We start from the raw sequence: 22,246 nt of genomic DNA on the forward strand, positions 1-22,246 counted from the left end.
TCCTTCATTTCTCATGGACATGAAAAGATGTGCCCAAAACCAACAGATCATGTTCATATATGAATCAATGTTATGCATTGTTATCAGGAGCCGTTTGTTATCAGTACAAGTGTGATAAAATAATATTAATCTTTGACGGACAATTAGATTTCTACAGCTGCCAGTAATAGAATATAGAAATAAAGCCATTTTATTGAATTAATCAAATGAAGAAATCAAAGAAAATCTAAGAAATTACATGAATTAGAACACAAATGTGTAGTGAAAATAGACGATCTACAAGCTCACAAGGCATCACTTCGCGTCACATACCCCCAAACTGTTTTCACTAGTTTGGGTCCCGGGCAAATTTCTGATTTCTCTTTTGGGTCTCGAGCTGAAAAGTTTGGGAACCACTGGCCTACAGCAACCCCAACTAACTAACACTAACTAATATATAACCAGTAAGACTCCCTAAATCGGGAATATGGGAAATGGGACAGATCCATGTTGATGACATGACTTTAGAGATACTGTGTACCGCTTACGAATGGGGGCTCTGGTTGTCATGGTTACAGGTGGTACGCCATAGTGGAGCTCCACATGTTTGTGGCGATGATCCTCTTCAAGTATGACTTCAGCCTCCTGACCTCCCTGCCCCAACCTGTGAGTATTCAATCTGTGCACATGATGTCACAATAGGCCAACAAGCGGTGAAAATTGACCATCTACAAGTAGTCTGGGCATTTCGGGCAGTATGTTGATGGAATCGTGCACTTAATGAAAGAAGCATGAGATTTGGCACACAGTTAGAACATGCCATATGGAACATGAGACTTTGATTGGCTCCCACACGTTTCTCAAGACAAGTCTGCGATGTCCCTATATAGCCAAAAATGTTCCATATGGCATGTTCTAACTGTGTGCCAAATTCCATGCTTCTTTCAAAAAGTGCACGATTTGTGCACAAAACGCTCGGACTAAAGAGTGTTGTGACCAGGCCTCCTCGAACAGAGTCGGGTCCGCGGTGGCTATCCACTGCGGTGTAGTGCGGTGTAGTCTTTATTGTGGGCTCGCCTGGAAGGCGAGCACACGTATGTTATCTTCATTATTTATAGTCAGTCAGTCAGTCAGTCAGTCAGTATCTCCTCAAAACTTTGGCGCGATTCATCTCCTAAACGCTTACACCTTTAAACACCATTCAAATTTTTATGTGTTCAACTTACTGAGGACACGTGTGCTTGTACTTTTGGTTTTGAAATGTTTTGTAGTTTAATTATAAAAAAATAAAAATGTTTAACTTTAAGCACCCAATGCATTTTCAATGGGTTTAGTGAGTGGGGATAGAGTGAGACAGGGGAAAGGGACCCATGTTTATATTAAGTCGCTGTGGCTGCAATATTCACACTTCAGATATGCTATTCATATCAATGTGTTCACACAGGTCTGCTGTCTGATTTGATCCAAATGTCTAAGCTGTGTGATGTATAAAACTATAGTTATAGTTAAAACTATAAATAAATGTCCCTCTACACTCTACTGATTGACACAGCTGTGATTAAAGGCTTGGCTGTCATTGGCTGTTCTGTGGTGATGTAGCCTTACATAAGTCGGCCCTGCAGTGACAATGCGAAAGTCTCGGCAGAGACGTCTTAATGTAAGGCTAGTGGTGCTGCAAAGTAACCAAGTACATTTACTCAAGTATATACAAGTACTTGTACCTACAGTACAATTTTGAGGTACTTTTATTCTACTTTCCATTTTTGTTACATATACTCTACTATAAATACAGCATTTGACAGCTTCAGTTACTTGTTATTTTGCAGATTTTATTATTAATAAAAAAACATAGATGGACCACTTAATACTGCTATGAAGTTGATCTACAATGTGCACACGCACGCACGCACGCACGCACGCACGCACACACACACACACACACACACACACACACACACACACACACACACACACACACACACACACAAACAACTGTTACTGTGGAGACGTTTGCTTGTATTTGTCTTTGAGACATGTTTTGTAGTGTTTTAGAAATTTTACTTAAAAAGAATAAGGGATTATTCTAAGTTATAGTTTTGCTTAGGCTTGCACCCCAATTGTTTGGCTACAAATCGGGAAAAATGGTCTACATTTTTTGTGCTGGATGTGCTCTAATTTGTGCAGTTGAAATCATCAATTGTGCTTTTATATATATTTATATATATAAATATTTATATGGTTATGAATTAGCAGATTTAGCAGCAGTATACTGATTGCCGGTGCAGCAGTATTTCATTGTAGAAGATAGCAGCAGAACAGTGGTGTCGTGTAGAATATCTCAATAATGATAGCAGCACAAATTATAAAATTTACGGCACAATTCAGCACTAAAGAATGACACCATTTTTATTATGTTTTCATCATATCTTACTTTCCATTTTTGTTACTTATACTCCACTACAATTACAGTATTTGACTGCTTCAGTTACTTGTTACTTTGCAGATTTTAGAATTAATACAAAACATAGGGAAACCTGGAGGTCCTTGAGGGTCCATTGCTGGTTCCCAAAGTGTGGTTCGGTTACCCCCGAGGGTCCCTGAAAGGTTTCCAGGGGGTCCATGGCTGGTTGCCAAAGTGTGGTTCGGGGACCTCTGGTGGGTCCCTGAGCTGTTTCCAGGGGGAGCATTGCGAATTCCCAAATGGCCGGGCTTTAAAGAGCCATAACTTCAGTTCTCAACATGCTACTGGTCTCGAACTTGTTTGTTTACCCGTCCACATTGTTTTTATTGTTATCTTAATTATTTCTTTATTTATCTATCATAGTAGTATCTCCTGCAGATTTTATTAATACAAAACATACAGTAACCACACACTGTGCATCTGACATACAATGTGACACGTTATGAGCTTGTAGATGTGCTATTTTCAGAAAATGAGAATACATTTTATTCGGTAAGTTAAGTAAACCTTGCTGAGCATGTGCCTCCTGCTTGGCACTTAACATGGTAGTATCCACACGTTTCCAACGTCCCATCGTGCATTGTGCAGGTGGTGTGAGGTTGTATGTCTGCTGTTCTCCGGATGTGTCCCACACATAATGCTACAGTAAATTCTCGCGGAAACAGGTGGATATTTTCATGCTAAAACGTACCCCCCCCCCCCCCCCCCCCCATACCGTTAAAGGACCAGGTCACCTCTGGGACAACAACCAGATCTTATTTTATTGTTGTGTGGGACACGATCAACACAATCCTGTAATTTCTTGTGTTCAATCTGTGTTTTTAGATATTTTAGTATTTCAGCATGCTACAACTGGTCATATGATGCTTTGTAGCATGATATTGCATCATCTCATGCATCATATGATGCAAAATGCATCATATGACCAGTTGTAGCATACTGAAATGCTAAAATATCTAAAAACACAGATTGAACACAAAAAATAACTCAACATTGTGTTGATCGTGTCCCCACACAACAATAAAATAAGATCTGGTTGTCCCAAAGGTGACCTGGTCCTTTAAGTTCATGTAATAACACTGCTTGTCTACATTGTATTTGCATTACCATTTTACGTCAGTAAAATGAAAGAGAGCATTGCCTGGGAACTTGACACTTTTACTATTATTGTTTTGGGTTGGAAGCGAGCCCACACTGTTTCGAAGGAACAGTCTTTCTAGTTTAGCGTTAACGTTGTAGTTTTATGACTCAAAAAGGGGTAGTCCATTGAAAGAATTTGTTGAATTTAAGTGTTAGGGATGATAACTTAATCTGCAGTGAAATAGATAAATGATGTATTTACATCTTTATTTATTTACTACATTATCTGATGAATCTATACTCAGCCCTGCACTGACGAGATGAGATTTCAGATTCTCAACAAAAGACACTGAATGACAAGAAAGAAACACCGGTGTCTACTGTCTACATATTGAAAGAGAGGAGAAAGTGGTACAGTCAGCTGGGGCATTAAGGCCACTGTGGCCTCAGGTCATGCCATTGGTTTGAGGGTCAACGGCAGCCATGGCCTTCATGGCCTCCATGAAATTCCTACCCTGGTTGTGACTCATTGTGAACTTGTAAATTGGCTATTTTCTAAACAGAGACTCGGTGTAGTAGACGTGTTGCATTACAACACTTTGCTTGTACTGTAAATCCACTATTTTCACTATTTGTGAATAATAAAAAACATGTATATAAAATAGGTCTTACTGTATAGTAAGTACTATTAAAGGCTCATGAATGTATAAACCCCATCACGCATAGGGACAAAGCATAGCGTAGCAAGTCTGAATTAATTTACAATCCCACAGTGTAACCTCACATCTCTATAGTGTTATGAACTATGAACTACTTGCCAACATACAACATGTACTTCTTGTCCTTTCTTTTCACAACTCTTTCTTAATTGTCTTTTCCCTGCATTGTCAGAGCTCTCTCCACCTTGTCGGGACACAGCAACCAGAAGGGCCCTGCACTGTACAGTATCGTCACAGATAAAAGCACCACGCTGCAGCTACCATACTGTACCACCAGGCTGCAGCTACCATACTGTACCACCAGGCTGCAGCTACCATACTGTACCACCACGCTGCAGCTACCATACTGTACCACCACGCTGCAGCTACCATACTGTACCACCACGCTGCAGCTACCATACTGTACCACCAAGCTGCAACTACCATACTGTACCACCAAGCTGCAACTACCATACTGTACCACCAAGCTGCAACTACCATACTGTACCACCACGCTGCAGCTACCATACTGTACCACCACGCTGCAGCTACCATACCGTACCACCACGCTGCAGCTACCATACTGTACCACCATGCTGCAGCTACCATACCGTAACAATACTGTACCACCCTGCTGCAGCTACCATACTGTACCACCACGCTGCAGCTACCATACTGTACCACCATGCTGCAGCTACCATACCGTAACAATACTGTACCACCCTGCTGCAGCTACCATACTGTACCAGCACCGCTCTGGTTGGATGTTCCTTATTATAACTACCATACTGTACCACCACAGCTCTGGTTGGATGTTCCTTATTATAACTACCATACTGTACCACCACGCTGCAGCTACCATACTGTACCAGCACAGCTCTGGTTGGATTTTCCTTATTATAACTACCATACTGTACCACCACAGCTCTGGTTGGATTTTCCTTATTATAACTACCATACTGTACCACCACGCTGCAGCTACCATACTGTACCACCACAGCTCTGGTTGGATGTTCCTTATTATACAACTGGTAGTTCCCACGAAGCAATTTGATTGGTTGAAATGGCTCTCTACCAGTTCAGTTAATGAGCATTACTGCACTACTGTCTCATCAAACAAAGAAATCAGCTGCGTTGGTCACGAAAGAGAGCAAGCGCTCCCTCTCCCCAACAGGCGGCTAGACTAGCAGTTTTCATGTGAAGTTCAGGGACATAGTAGCCACATGTGGCATTAAAAAATAACAAATTCATATCGAATGTCTTAATTACAATGAAATGAAGTTGACGTGTGTTATTTTTTAAGGGCAGCAGTTGTATAATCCCAAAATTACACTTGAGGGTCTGCCTTATCAGGGTTATTTGCACTTCAGTCCTGCCTACGGAACTCACCTTCAGCTCGTTCCTGCTGCAAGGCTGGCGTGTAATGTTGCTTAATTCACCCACGCAACAAGGATGCAAATGTTGCATCAAAAATGTTGCATTCTAATAAATAATCTATAGTTCTGTTTAGTACAACATGCATCAGCCAAGTTAGCTCCTTTCGGAACCCCTCACTCCACTGCCAGAATCTTCCGGCTGGGTGGACGATCCGCCGTTAGCAAAGACTTTATATCGCTCATTAGGTCAGCCGGTTCCATGTTTTTGACATTCCGGAAGTTGCGGCCGCATAGGAAAACATTTCTGCCTCCCCTGGACACGTGGTATACACACAACGGGGAAAACACAGAACCGGCTGACATAATGAGCGATATAAAGTCTTTATTTCAACCCAGTGCTTCGGTTTTCTTCCACGATAAAGAAGTAGAACGATTATAGATCAGCAGAAACCCATCACTTTTTGGATAGAATGTTCACCAAAGGTAAGAAGTGATCGCTAACGGCGGATCGTCCACCCAGCCGGAAGATTCTGGCAGGCGACCAGTAGGAACCCCATCTCGGAGCTGCGTAACAGTGGAGTGAGGAGTTCCGAAAGGAGCTACAGCCAAGTCAACTTTCCAATACTTTGGAGGGCACCCAATATCTCCCACAATGCACCTTATATTTAGTGACAATTAAGTTGTCATTTCTGATCAGTAAAAAGGGACCACAAAGCACTTTGAAGTTTCCTGCTCTGGTGATGCCAGCCCACCGTCACTATGGCCTCCTAAAGCTTTCCTTATGTTCGTTTGTGCACCTTAAACATTCTATTTGCTACTTAGTTACATAGATGCTATTACTAGCTTTGTTTACAGTATTTGATTATATATGATTACAGTGTTTAGTGTCGAAAATCTGTCCAGTAATACGTGTGTTTACTTCTAATTAATGCACTGATCAATCCCTATAATCGAACTCAGAGATGGTGGAATCTACGTTAGGTTAATATTTAGGGGTCTCAGAGTTAGAGTATATTGATTGATTTGACAAAAGTTTTTTCTTCTAACACATTGGTTGTATTATTGATTTACTCAAGGCACAGCCTCCCACAGGAGAATAAATTAAATCTTTGTGTGTGTGTGTGTGTGTGTGTGTGTGTGTGTGTGTGTGTGTGTGTGTGTGTGTGTGTGTGTGTATGTATATATATTCACAAAGTGTATATATAACATACAACATAATAACATATAATTGGAAGGTATCCTTTCTTACAACCCCAGACAGAAAGTCCATGTGGGAAATACAGTTACAGTTAAAGGGGAATACCACTCATTTTCAACATTGAACTACATGTCATTAATATACCTTATATATACGGTACCTTGTATGTTCTTGTGTGGAAATACCATAAGAAAGAAGTCCCTGTGTTGCCTGGAACTGGAGGATTGATTGTGGGGTTTGGCTTGCAAAGTACACTTTGATGATGTCATCAGAACCTTTAGTTTTTGATTATCTTTCGCCTTTCCGTATATTTGATGTGTAAAAAATATTTGATTTGGAATCAAGTGTAATCATTGCAAATATGTTGTAATATGTGATTAAATATTTATTTAATGGCCTCTTCATTTTGTTATTAATTTGTCAAATCATATTACTTTACTTTCGCCCGATGGCAATTGATTTAAGTGTGACAGTACTGCTACTGTATTCTGAATTAGTGTCTGTTATGAAGGTTGCAGAAAGTCTGTGTAGTACACAGTATGTTGTTTTAAAAATAGTCTAATTCAGGCTATAGGTTCAATAAATTCTGCATTCATACAGTATCCACACCATTGCTCAATCACTACACTACACACCTGGGCTGAGCCAATCTGAGCTAGGCTACTGGCTATTAGACCTATAAGTGTCAGTGATAGCATACAGCTTCCAAAATCCATGGATGGATCAGAAGAGGTATGCTTTTGGCTATTTCTTTCAACACACTCTCTAGTCTACAGTCTACTCTACACACACACACACACACACACACACACACACAGAGAGAGAGACACACACACACACACAGTCGTGTGCCATCCATCTCTCCCTCTCTTGCTCACTTTTCACAGTTGTGTAGGGTCCATTTCTTGCCCAAGGAATGTTTTTCGTGCAAAACAAATGCTTGCAATGGATTCAGAATCATGAAAACCCCCTAGATAGACCCCTCACATGCTATTTAAAGAAGATTTTTGGGGGGTCTTTTTTCCCTAGTATGGTAAGTGAATTAGAGCCACCAGATCCCATGGGAAAAGTGCTTGGGACCGTAAATTTTTGAATTCGGCGCACAAAAATACCCCAAGGTGCAAATTTTCACGCTTTCTGCCGGAAGTGAACACATTAGCCTATTTTTGTTACATATTTCTTCCACTATGGCTTTCTTCAGGCAATGCAGTGGTGTATTATAGGCCTATATAATAACAGCGAGCAACAAATCAAAAATCAAAAAGAGATAGTAATAATAATAATAAATGATAAACTCTACGTCATTATCTCTCTTTGCTCTTTTGCCTTTTGCACTCTCTTTCTTTTCCCTAAATCGTAGAAAGATTTATGCCCTCACACCTCACCGCTGGCATCGTCCCTCATTACTGGTCCCTCATTGCCTGTTGATGTAGGCCTACATACATACATACATACATACATACTGGTACATACATACATACATACATACATACATACATACATACATACATACATACATACATACATACATACATACGTACATACATATGCAATACTATACACTGTCAATGTAAAAAAAAAAAAAAACATCTAGTGTAAAACAATAAATAAAAAAATCACACCCAATGTGAAGTGAGCGGTGGTCGTGCTTGCATAACATCTTCAGACTAGGATTTAAGTCTAGGATGTACAGGCTATGCTACACACAACATTTTGCTATGGCAAGACGCTGAGGAAAAAGGCTACAGACATACGACATATGACATCACTAGACAAACATGATGCTACGCACACACATTTTACTATGGCAAAACGCTGAGGAAAAAGGCTACGGACATACGCACAGCCACTTATAGGAGCGGTTTGCACCGTTCAAAAAGTGTGGTTTCCTTGAGGAGAGTCACACTTGCAATTATCTCTGTATCTGTCAGGCCTTGTGCTTGGCCTTTACAGAGCAATTACAAATGTGGATTACCTTTCTGTGCTCTTCTTTTTTGGGAAACAAAACAGCAAGAAGGCCTATCCTGACTTGGGAAGGGCAATGCCGTCCACAGCTTTCAAACAAAACAATCCTCTTGGAAATCCGTTCAGAAATGCATGAGATAGCAGCCATTATGTTTTCTTCAAATGTAAACAAACTAAACATGACTGCCATGTTTGAAAAAGATGGGGTTGGTATGGGGGTCAAACATGCAATTTCGCGATAGCCATCATGCCTAGTAGATAGAAGAAATATTAAAAAATAAATAATAATAATAATAATTTTGTTTGTTTGTTTTTGTTTTTTCACACCGGCCGCCGGCGGCCCCGGCCGACCGGGAAAATCTCTGGTTCTCCAGATGGCCACTCCGCCACTGCCCTGTCTTGTTGTCTTCTGTTCCTTGGTTGTCTGTTGGTAGCTGCCAGTTCCCACCTGATATCATGTGTGAGTTCTGACAGCTTCAGACCATACTGAATAACCGATAGCTTGCATAACGTCTTCAGGCTAGGACTCAAGTCTAAAACATACAGTCCACCAAGGTTTCCTCCAAAGAGGATGATACGATCTCCCACCATGCAACAGCACACGTCAGCCACCCTACAAGGGGAAACCCCCCTGCCCAAGGGCACAACCTTCTTCCAGGAGAAGGTCTCTGGACTGAATTTCCACAGATCATTGAAGGACTTCAATGTCATGTTCACGCCACCAAATATGTACAGCTCTCCATTGTAGGTAAAGGTAGAATGACCCAAGCGCCTTCCTGGGCGATGCCCTATGTGCCTTGTAGAAGGTGTGTTCAGCCAGCAGTTGGTCTCTGTGTCAAACACTCTGATGGTGTTGTGGTAGTATCCCTGGTCCCCCAAGCCGCCAAATACAAACATCTTTGTCCCGATCATGGTGGCAGAGTGACTTGATGAAAGGGGAGGTGGAGCTCCTCTGGTGTTAATTAAAGACCAGACCATTGTACTGGTGTCAAACTTGTAGAGGTCATTAGTGTGTCTTTTCTGGGCCCATCCCCCATGGACATACATGACCTTCCCCAAGACACAGGCTGAGTGGTCCATCCTCACCTCTGGAGCAGTTCCAGAAACGCTGGGTCGGAACCATCTGTGGACGTTGACTTGGAATCCATAAAGCACACTGCAGTAAAGATGCCCTCCCCAAATGTAGACAGTATGTTCTATTAGCACAGCTGTGTGGCCCTCACGCCTGGAGGGAACATCTGGGTGACGTTCTCCTCTTCCAGGTGTCGCTGGGGTCAACCTCCTCCAGAGCAAAGACACCGTGTTGAAGATGTGCACATCAATCTGATCCTTGTCCTCAGAACAGTCACCTCCAAAGGAGTACACATCTTGTCTCACTGTCACTGCAGTTTGAGTGGTTATCCTGGTTCCTCTCAGATGCACCACCCAGCGTAACATTACTCAGTATTAATATGGATAAATACTATTCTCAAGGATATCCTACAGGTCAAGTGATGATGTGTAAATGCATAGAATACTCTGTGTCATCACTTTTATAGGTTCACTGGCACAAACGTCATGCAAAGTTCAAGGGAGACGATGTGTGTTGATATTCCTAATATGGCTAATTATTGATCACAAGTAAAAACGAATGTAGGCTGTAGGTTGCTTCCTTGCTGCTACTCAAACACCAAAAAACAACCTAAAAGAATGACAGACCTCAAAATACCAGTGGGCAGGGCCAGACTGGGACAGAAATTCTGCCCTGGCGTCTTGGCCCAGACCGGCCCACCATAATCGGCGCGAAGTCGCGAAACGAACATAGAAGATCTACAATCTCACAACGCAGCGAAGTTTTGTGATATGTTTGGGATTCCTGGGCCACAGTAGCCTGTGATTAGCCAGTTTTCAGATGATAGACAAGCCAGTGGGCCAATCATGTGATGTCTCTCTGCTCTGTGGGCCGGTGCTACTGAAGGATTGGCTGTCTCCACTTAGTGGCCGCCCAGCCCAAAGATTACTGTATCTGTCCAAAAGTGGTGGCAAACAAATGGCCCACTGGCCCACTTGTATAGTCGGCCCACCGGAAACTGGCTTTCAGCAAGTTGACAACAACGAGATGTGCAGAAACAGCTGGTGGTTTTTTTTTCTCACAATGAGACAGCGCTTGCGCCGATTTCCTCCGGAACAGGCTGATGTCAACAATCAGCTCCACATAAGGAGATTCCGAACGTTTTGCGCCGATTCGGGAAAACCGTGCGCCGGGTCGGGGCCCGGCACTGCACTCCGTGCCGCGGCGGGGAACGCACCTGCCGAATCTGAAGCCGGTGGGACGAACGGTTCTCGAGATACGCGGATTACAGACAGACACGCACACACGCAGAGATTTGTCGCATTTATAGATAGATATTGCTACCCCTCCCCCAAAAATATTCCTGTCATTTCTAAAAATGTATCAGCAGACAGCAAGTATATTGATATTATCCCCATTAATCAAGTCAGATATTTCTTCAACTTTATGTTTCAAACTATTGACATTAATATGAGCTATTCTTAAAGGAGTATCCCCCAAAATGACTTTTTTTCTATTGATTACTCATGCCATGGAGAGTAGAGTTCAATAATATTTTTTGTTTTTTGTCGCATTCCTAAGACAAAAATTGGATTTGAGTAAATTTACCCCCATTGATTCCGGATGGTGACCCGTTTCGAAACGGGTCACTATCCGAAATGAATGGGGGTAAATTTATTGTTATCACATTTTTGTCTTAGGAATGCGACAAAAAACAAAAAATATTATTGAACTCTACTCTCCATGGCATGAGTAATCAATAGAAAAAAAGTCATTTTGGGGATGAACTACTCCTTTAACCCTTTTTTGGTAGGTTCATCACCATGATTTTTTCAGTTCACATCCAGATTCATATCCACCACAGACACACATACCTCTTCCAAAAGAGCCAGGGGGTCACCTTTGAGTCCCTGTACAGTTGTCCATTTATATACAGCCTATCGACTGCCAGTGCCACTTTATTCAGGGCCTTGTTTTCTTTCATTATTCCTCTCAGTATTTTCCTCCTGCCGTTGATCTCTGCTGGAAAGTGGTCATTTAGCCAAAGAGAGGTCCCTTTCAGTTCCTTACCTCGGCTCTTCACCGACTCTTTCTTATTGGACGTGCTTTTCCATTCACAGGTCTGCCCAGTCTGTGAACCCTGGAGAAGGTTATGTCTCTCACCACCTCTGGTCAGATCTTGAGGTTCTTGGTCATAAAGTGTCTCACAGTTTCTTCAGAGTCTTCAGAGTCGACATCAGAGAATATCAGATTGTCTCTCATCTCTCTGCACTGTATGTCCAATAAGGTCTCTTTCATCCTCTTGTTATCCAAGGTGAGGGAGCCAGCAGATTTGTGTACCTCTGCCGCAACCACACCTTTAAGGACGGCATTTTCCTCCCTCGGGTCCTCAATCTGCTTTTGACTGAACTCCAAGCTGGTTTTCTCACGGATGTCATGTTGTAGTGAGTCTAGCATGTCCAACTTGCTTAGGCTAGCGTTGATTGAATCAAACACTGCTGCATCCACCTCCATGACACCACCCGGCTCACTGCTGCATCCACCTCCATGACACCACGCGGCTCACTGCTGCATCCACCTCCATGACACCACCCGGCTCACTCACACTCTCCCACCAAGATTGATGGGATCGGAGTTGTTTCTTGGGCACAGGTTTATCAGCGCCCGTAGGCATCCCACAGCAGGTTAGAGGACTGGAGCAGTGTAGACGGCAGATAGGCCCTGGCTTGAGCAGGAGAGACCTCAGGTAGGACTCAAATCAAATGGCAGTAAGCCACTTGATTGCTAACATTAAACTGAAAATTAAAATGTCTCAGCAGCCTGGTACCAACAGAAGGCTGCAATGATCAGTACTAAGAATAGGTCTGCTACATCATGCCCATATCCTATCATACCAGACAATACGAAGATGGTGGGATAAGTTAGATATCTGGGAACATTTACATTATAAAACCACCCTAAAATCTTAACAGCTTGCAGAGCAAATTGTATCTTGGCTGAGAACCACCGCACGTATGGCGTTCGGCGAACAAAATAAAGGACATTCAAAAAATACATAGAAATAATAAATAAAAAAAGGCTGACTTTGAGTACAATAGGAAAATAATACAGAGCTAGAAGATATATCACAAGAGAGGAAACACCAGTTATGAACCTCTTCCTACGCTGCTCCAATAACGTCTCCACCGTTGGCTGGTCCATTAAAACTCTTACGGGAGGGAAGTTGAACTGCCGGAGGCTGTTGCGTCGACTGGTGGAGTCTCACCTCTCGCTGTGGTTCTATTGTCAGGCAGGGATGGTGACATCCCGGTGACATCACAATAAGTCAGCCATGCCCCTGTCCATATAAGGAGTTGCAGGTCAGCCATGCCTAAATATAGAGTTCATGATGTCAGACTCAGTTGAAGCCAGCCTGGTCCAATGGAGTTGCAGGTCAGCCATGCCCAGATATGGTCATGTACTCTTAAGTCTGCCGGGAGACAATGGTAACCATGACAACCTGGACTCACTCACCCAGGGACAATTTTGGGGTATTTTTTACTTTATTGGAGAGTTTACATTTGCAATACTTTTATGCCTACCGTCACTACATCTGAGAGACATACTATACTTTTACTCAACTACAATTATTTGAAAACTTTAGTTACTAGTTACTTATAGAAATGAAATGATTATATTATAAAACGTACATTAATCCACTTTAGCCCTATTTTATACCTTGGCTATTTGAAAATAGACGATCTACAAGCTCACAACGCATCGCGATGTGAGCTTGTAGATTTCCCATCACTGACAATATCAGCATACTTCACGTGACATCACAACATCACTGGAGGCATGGCCCGTGACATCACAAAATAATGCATATACAGTATCACAACGTCCAGCAGGGCATTCAACTCTTTCTATCAACATGAATGATATGCAGGATATCGTGAGCAATCTGATAGATCCTGGTGACCTTGTGAATAGGCGAACGGCATATGAAGATCAGGAGGAAGCGGTAGGACATTTACATGTGCCCAGAGAAACAAGGTTTCAATATGCACGTTGTCTTGTTAGGAGCGGGACAGAGGACATCCATAACGGAATCCGCCTGTTGATTAGGCTGAATGAGGAGCTGAATGATTTGTCAAACGAGGAGCTGAATGATTTGTCAAACAGGCAGCTAAACATGGACGTCCTTCTCTATGTATCGGTGGCCAACTACAGATTAAAGAAGTATGAAGAGGCCTTGACGTTCATCAGGGCTCTGCTGAGGAATGAGACAAGAGACAAGAGGGCTTTGCAGATGGAGACGATCTTAAAGAAGAAATTGACGAAGGAGGCCTTGTTTGCCACGGCGATCATGGTGATGATTAGCTTTGTTGTGCATCGGCTGCTATGTTTGCTATTAATGATACCATAATTTGCTATCATCTCACTGTCTCCTGCAGGCCCCGAAAGTCAAAAGGAGAGATCATCATCAAATGTCTTGTAGCTCGCTGCCAACAGGCCAAGGAGGAACTCAAGCCCAGAATAGTTTTCAGATCTGTCAACAACTACACAGCGGTATTCTGTTGGAGGCTAAGCTATAGGTGTCTATCTGTCTGGGGTTAATGCCATAAACAGATGGACAGATCAGTGCCACGTTTCCCAAAGAGATAGCTCTGCATGTTTTAACCTTGCATACAAGTGTCATAGACCGGCCACCTGAAGTGCAACATCCATAATGGGAACCACAACATTATTACACCATCTCCCTTTTATGCCCATACATGGAGATCCCTGTCTGAACCAGCCGCACAGATATGGGCTGTCTTCCTCCATATATGGGCATTCCCATATGAAGTCCTGTTAGATGGGCTTAATGCAAACCCCAATATACCTGTTGTCATAGGACACGTTTTGACCATCTGTTTGCCTTTGTCCCCACCCTTTAATGCAAACCCCAATATACCTGTTGTCATAGGACACGTTTTGACCATTTGTTTGCCTTTGTCCCCACCCTTTAATGCAAACCTCAATATACCTGTTGTCATAGGACCCGTTTTGACCATCTGTTTGCCTTTGTCCCCTTATGCCCATATATGGAGATCTCTGCACACACAGTACCGGTTGCGGAAAACTCTGATGTCAGACACAGCTCCGCATTCGGGCATTCATTTTATGCCCATATCTGGAGAATGCGCATGCCGGTGAGAAGAACGGTTCTCGAGATACGTGGATTACATACATACATACACATTCACAGAGATTTTTTTGTTGACTCATGTGGCGTATGTGATGTCAGAGCCTTTTATGAAGTGATGTCACAATGAGTCAGCGATTGCGCCGATTTCCTCCGGAACAGCCTGATGTCAACATTCAGCTCCGCGTAAGGAGATTCCGAACGTTTCGCGCCGCTTCGGGAAAACCGCGCGCCGGGTTGGGCCGAGGCCTGGCACTGCACTCCGCGCCGCGGCGGGGAACGCGCGTGCCGAATCTGAAGCCGGTGGGACGAACGGTTCTCGAGATACGCGGATTACATACAGACACGCACGCAGACAGAGATTTGTCGCATTTATAGATAGATAAAACTCATATCGCTTATTTAAAGCAGAAATAAGCCAAACAAGGAGCCTTTACAATATATACTGTTTGATGCATCGTGACATCACCAAACAGGGTGTTCATGAGTTTTGACCAGCTAATATAACATCCCAAGTCATTATATCACCGTCAAACTGAAGCACGCAGATATACCGACGGATCATACATGGATACAAAAAAGTATTCTGATCCGATGACCCAGGGCTCCATCTCCCCTAAACCCTCCGTACGTGGCGTACAGTACCTGCCTGGTTTCCTGTTGGGGGACCCGCCTGCCCCTGAACAACACAGGAGCTTTCAGATCGGCCCCAAGCCAGTCGACCGTGTCCCCGAAGACAAGTGGAGTGGAGGTCCGCCCGTCTGCAGCATCTACGACGCAAACAAGCCGGTGTCTCGGCCATGTAGACAGGAAGTAGAAAGGTCCCTCCTGTCTACACCGCTGAGACACCGGCCAGACACCGGCCATACTCCACGGCGAGCAAGCCGGCCATCCTCAACTTCATCCTCAACTTTAAACAAGCCGGTGTCTCAGCCGTGTAGACAGGAAGGAGAAAGGCCCTACCTCTACACCACCGATATAACCTTTTCCTCAGCAGCGTTATCCAGTATCTACAGTGGTTCGGGTAGACAGGGGATGATTTCACCCACTGACTTTACGACGCAAACAAGCCGGTGTCTCGGCCATGTAGACAGGAAGTAGAAAGGTCCCTCCTGTCTACACCGCTGAGACACCGGCCAGACACCGGCCATACTCCACGGCGAGCAAGCCGGCCATCCTCAACTTCATCCTCAACTTTAAACAAGCCGGTGTCTCAGCCGTGTAGACAGGAAGGAGAAAGGCCCTACCTCTACACCACCGATATAACCTTTTCCTCAGCAGCGTTATCCAGTATCTACAGTGGTTCGGGTAGACAGGGGATGATTTCACCCACTGACTTCAATCAGTTATACGACCAGCTGGACCCGACCTGGGTCACCGTGTTTGGGTTCACGCCGGAATCTGCTGCCGACATTTTGGTGCAGTTCGCTCAGTACGGGGACATCGTCCATCACACCGTGTCTAACCAAGGCAACTGGATGCACCTGCACTACCGGACCATCCCCCAGGCCGGGACGGCTCTGTCCAAGAACGGAAAGGTGTTCAGAGAGTCTATCATGGTAGGAGTCAAGCCCTACATCGACAAGAGACTAGAGATGGAGGCTTCAGGGGGGGTAGTGCCTTCCTCCGGCAGCAGCCTTCCCTCTCCTTCTCTCCTCTCCCTCTCTCTTCCCGCTACTCCGGCTACTGACCTTCCTCATGGTTCCTCTACTCCCGCTACTCCGGCTACTGACCTTCCTCATGGTTCCTCTACTGCTACTCCGGCTACTGACCTTCCTCATGGTTCCTCTACTGCCGCTACTCCGGCTACTGCCGCTACTCCGGCTACTGCCCTTCCTCACTACGGCATTTTCTCCACGGTGGTGGAGTGCGTCCAGTGCGTCCCCTCGTGGGAGGCAACCGAGGATGCGCTGGTTAGGATCGGCCAGGGTGTCATGGGTTTTGTACAGGAGAGAATTGACCGCTTTCTGGGCCCGCTTCCCAACGGCGTCTAGCAGATTACCAAGCGTGTTTAGGAAGGGAGCGCTCGTTTTATGGTTGGATGTCACAGTTATTGTCCACGACATTGCAAGCGGCGCGAAGGCCAGCGGACAGGCCGGCCGTGCGAGTTACGAAGCCGCGGTGAATGCAATCGTTATATTTATGCCCAGGCCGTAAGGCCTACGACGACCAATCACAGGGGGCTCGGCGGGGACAGGAACTTGTACAAGCTTGGGTATCCGCAAGACGCTTCCCAACGTGACCGGCGGCCATGATGGTGGGGGTCATGACATAGGGTCATGAATGTAAACAAATGGACCTCACACAGTGGTAGCAAACCTGCTAGCCATCTCACGGTGCCCGAGAGACAACGTTATGAGGAAAAAAATCAAACTTATCAGTGTCGATCCGTACAAAATTAACAAGAGGGAGTCTAGTGTGATTACGATTTTTATCCGGTCATCCAATATCCGGAAATCGTAAACTATTAAAGGTGATACACCATGCATTTAAAAAGTATTTATGTCATATTGTTTATGTCCTAAAAACGTTTTTCAAAAGGTTTGAGGCTAAATTACCACTCCTGAATAGAGAGCCTCTCTCATTTTTGAATGGCTCTCAGAGCATTTCAGCTGCAGTACCACCTTTGGCCTGAACTGCGCCACCCCCCCCAAAATCCTTTTGAAAAACTGAAAAAAAAAAAAAAAATTCCAAAAAAAAAAAAAAAAAAATGTTTTTTTTTTTTTGTGATGACGTCACAATCGGCAGATGACGTCACAATCGGCAGCAAATCTGAACAGCCTGTTTTGAGAACCCGTGGGATACTTTTAACCTTCGCCTTCTCAAAACCAGAGAAAGACACATCGGTCAGAAATGGGACTTTGTGAGGATATAAGGTGCTAGTGGGACCCCAAAAAAAGGTTTTAAAATAGGAAAAGTGAAATTTCATGGTGTATCACCTTTAAGTGTATTCGCGCAGTGCTTACCACAGACCTTCATGCTTACACAAGCCTGGACGCCTAAAAGTTCTTCACGACTGGATGGGTGAGAGAACCGTTTGTCACCGCTCTCAATAACCTCCTTGTCGTCTGTGCTAGGGTAAGTTTATATGTATTTGTTTGGCAGCAACTGTTAGCAGGCCAGAGCTATACATGGCCCTGGGCTGCAGCTATGGCTGAAGCAGGCAAGCAGCTAGTCAGCTGGATAAAACAAATCACTGCTGCTGCTATAATAATCTATCGCCATAAATGTGATTTCAACTGCTCGACTTGAGTTAAAACTATGAATAAACTAGCCCTGAATACATGACGGTCATATGATGGACAGTTCAGGTCTGTGTGTACTGTGTAGTCAGTGCCAGTGGTGTAAAAAACGTGTTGTTTTTGTTGTAGAAGCTTGTGCGCTCACAGAAGATATCGTGACATCATCAGAAAGATTCATTTGTAAGATCTATGGTGTGCCTGACGTTGATTCATGCAACAAAGCATGAGTAAGGTTATTCTGCAAAGGTCGTCCCCAAGAGACTCTGCCACCAACCACAGATGCTGTGAGGTTCCATATCATGCGTGCACACTATCAAGCAACTATATGGAATCAAGCTCACCTGCCACACCCCGATCTTCCTCCAGTGGAGGTAATGGTATTGGATGATCAAGGAAGGCCAGTTAGTGCCACGGCTACTCTCTCTGCCACCTATGCCCAAAGTCTGCAGGGAGTTCACTTCATGTGGGTGTACAAAGGAGTGCCTCAGCCAACGCTGCAGCTGCAGGTATGTATGTATAATAGATTGTACTAATGGGATTTGGTAATTTTAGAGAATATCAGCCTACTATAGCCTGACTTCCGTCAGATGGTGGCAGTAGTGCGTAGCGCCCTACTTTACCGTCTGAGTTCTCTGGGTAGAGAGTTGATAACACTCGTAAAGCCCCGGGCCGGACCAATCAGCGGCAGCTACGGGCGGGCTCTGAGCGGCTCTGAGCCAATAGAGTCTGATTGCAGACCACGTGGAAACCCAGGAGGCGGATTCTGGGTGTAATGTCATGCAGACAAGCCAATATGAGTGGTTGGAGTTGGCACTCCAGACTGCGATAGACAGACGGCCCCATCCAATCACCTGCTTAGCAATTCAAAAAATGGCCCGCCCCTTACATCGAGTGTGCCGGAGCAGTACCAGATGCTAGTAGGCAGAGCGGACGCACTGCTACTATCATCTGGCGCAGTCAGGTTAAGCCTACTAGACTGCATACTCTAGACTCTTAGATGTTGACAGATTGATGAACCCTACCCTGATGTACTTGTGCTGGCTATAAACTCTCTTCTATTCTATCCAGAAAGAGTCATATGGCATGTATGGAAGCATGCAACTGCAAAAAACTCAACACTTGCCGGAACACTGAGGAAGACTGTGAATAAACTGCCACAGTAAGGATTACAGTAAGAAGTATTCCCATGTACATTTACTTTTATTGATATGGTAAAATACTATTATATTATATTATAATCCATTCTATTCTATTCAGGAAAAGTGGAATTGGATGCATGCAGCTGCAAGATACCTATGAGATCTGCTCGAAATATTGATGACTGCAAATAGGCTAAATTAATGTAGCCTACCTTCATATTAAGGACTATATATAATTTGCATATATGACTTGTTGATAGAAAAATCTAAATCAAAAAAGTTTTGATGAATAAAACCATGGTTCATCCTGCTTTTGTTTCTGTTTGACGAATTATGCATCAATAACAAACCTTTTCTGCTATACATGTATGAGTTTCAAGCCAATTATTCAGGTCTGATCTAAAATCAGGATAGAATTTCAAATTCCCCATGTAGGCTAACCTAGAAAAACACATTTAGTTCAAGTTTCTACCTTGTTTAGTCAAAAAGATTTTCACTTAAATAGATTTCAGCCTTGCAGTGGCGGCCATGTTGGATTTCTCAATTTTGAGCCATTTAGGAAAATTTTTGAGCATTATATACAGCAAATTTGGATTCAGCATCCCTTAATACCCATAGAACAGTTGTATATAATAAATATTCGCAAAATGCCTTGGGACTTTATTAAAGCACATTTTCAGAAATTCTGCCTTGTCTTACAGGCATCTTCATTCCGGCTGTCACCCGACTCTCCGGTGGTCAACACTTTTGTACTTTTACTTTATAGGTCAATCCAAATATCGGACTTTTACTTGTATTTCTACATTGCAGTACTTTTCCCACCACTGCACTGACCTAGCAGAGGGGGTGTGGGGAGGGGGTGAGAGGTGGGTGGTCAGAGAAAGTGAGATGATGATTGGGACAGCAGGGGTCCAGACTGACTGAGACAGGAGACCCAGACTGCCCTGCTGAGCTCTCTGCTGGAACTGGATGAAGAAAATAATCAGGCACCCTTTTTAATGCATGTCATGACTCATTAGTAAAGAGTCATTACATTTCAATGTTATGATTGATTGTGAAGTGGGCCGCTCTGCATATTGAGCGCTTTTACATGTATTAGGCTACTGTAATAAGATGCCAGTATGGTACCTTTGTACCTTTAGGCTACTGTGTATGTAAGCATGTTTTGTTTAATGCCAGACTTAGTTGCGACCGTAAGTCGCATTTACTATCAAAACCTCCACTGGCTGTCCGTGCGTCAGTGAGTCAGTCAGTGAGTCACACTTTTGCCCTGCTCATATCTCCACAACCGTTGCCCCCATCCATGCCAAATTTTGCACAAATACTCCTTGCCTGCCAAACAACAACCTCCAGATGTAAAAAATGACCAAATGTGCAAAAATGACCAAATGACTACCCCAACGGGGCTGCTCACGGGGAATTCCCGGGGACCACCGACTCTTGGTGCTCCAGAACGGATGCAAAAGTGGTGGCGCCCCCAGTGGAGGACCCCCTGCCACTGCAGCGCACATAAAATGCCGTAACTCGGGCTAGGAGCGTCCGGGAGAGCCGGGGCCGGTACCTACGGGGAGTCCGGGGACCCCCCCCAGGGGTCCATGGAACAAAATATTTTGAGATAGGGGTCTTGCGACCAAATGCATATTTGGGGGTCCTTGACATGACAAAGTATGATATTATGTTGCTATATCAGTGGTTCACAAACTTTTAACTGGGGACCCCCCACCCTGATGAGCACTAAGAGTTGAGGCATTACATTTTTTATAACATGGGTCTATTGAGAAAATAGCAGATCTACATGCTCACAACGCCTCACATTGCGAGGCGTTGTGAGCATGTAGATCTGCTATCTTTCACAATTTCTACCTCTAATATTTCACAATTTGGCCAATGTTTAATTTGTCATTTTAGAGGCATTAAAAGGTCCTTAAATTGTCACTTTAGAAATGTGTTGATAGTACCCTCAGTGAGAAAACAACCTTGCACATGAAGTTATTCATCTGGGGACCCCTCAAAATAATTTGGGGACCCCAACCCAAAAGGGTAGATGCAGAATAGATCCACGCAGCAGTGTCCCTGGCGGTGTTGCCGTAGCAATGCACATGGGCGTCACACCATATTCTGGGCCCTGGGTACAAGGATTCACTGCGGGCCCCCCATGAATGTTAACTATTGAAAAATAGCAGATATACAAGCTCACAGCATCTGCTATTTTTGAAAAATCGTGAAAATGTGTGCCAAGAAACCTATGTTTCCATGTCAGTGATGCTCAAACGTTTTCTTGTGAAGGACCCGCCCCATCTCAAAATATTTAGTTCCAGGGACCCCCCCCCCCCCCCAGAAGCAAAATTTGAGTTACAAATGTTCACTTAAACAAGACGAACCTGGTTCGAAGTGAAGCGGTGGACAGATAAAACCTCCAATAGCACATGAAACCAAGTCATTTGATGAGACGATCAAATTGTACATGTTCCTCTCCATGCTGACTATAGCAAAGTTAATAATTATTTAGTATAAACCATGCTATTACCTATAGGGTTGAATTGTCATGTGAAGCTTCACCAATCCAATGCAATAGGTGAGACCTATGCAATAAGTGAGACCTATTGCATATTTGAAAAAGCCTATTCATTCTGGACTGATATTTTACACGTACGGGACAGGAAAATCCTGTTCATTCTGGCCTGGAGTGACCATATATGGACATAAGGTAACGGACATTGTGTTTTTGAAAAACCCTGTTCATTCTGGACTGAAATGACCATATATGGGTGTGATACACAGAAAGGTAACGGACATTCTGTTTTTGAAAAAACCTGTTCATTCTGGACTGAAATGACCATATATGGGCTTGATACACAGAAAGTAACGGACATTCTGTTTTTGAAAA

The 22,246-nt window shown here is 43.9% G+C and overlaps 1 protein-coding gene across 2 annotated transcripts in view; it reads left to right on the forward strand.

Annotated features, from left to right (window-relative positions):
* Positions 1–7,190, forward strand: part of LOC308301252 (24-hydroxycholesterol 7-alpha-hydroxylase-like) — a 34,034-nt gene extending 26,844 nt beyond the window's left edge. For both annotated transcript variants that reach the window (XM_080745168.1, XM_080745169.1), the window contains exons 11-12: positions 558–645; positions 4,412–7,190. In XM_080745168.1, the coding sequence (XP_080601294.1) occupies positions 558–645; positions 4,412–4,480 (157 nt within the window). In that variant the 3' untranslated portion in view covers positions 4,481–7,190. The remainder of the gene's footprint in view (positions 1–557; positions 646–4,411) is intronic.
* The last annotated feature ends 15,056 nt before the right edge of the window (positions 7,191–22,246 follow it).

Source organism: Nannobrachium achirus (assembly GCF_963921795.1).
Source record: "Nannobrachium achirus genome assembly, chromosome: 16".
Lineage (NCBI taxonomy): Eukaryota > Metazoa > Chordata > Actinopteri > Myctophiformes > Myctophidae > Nannobrachium > Nannobrachium achirus.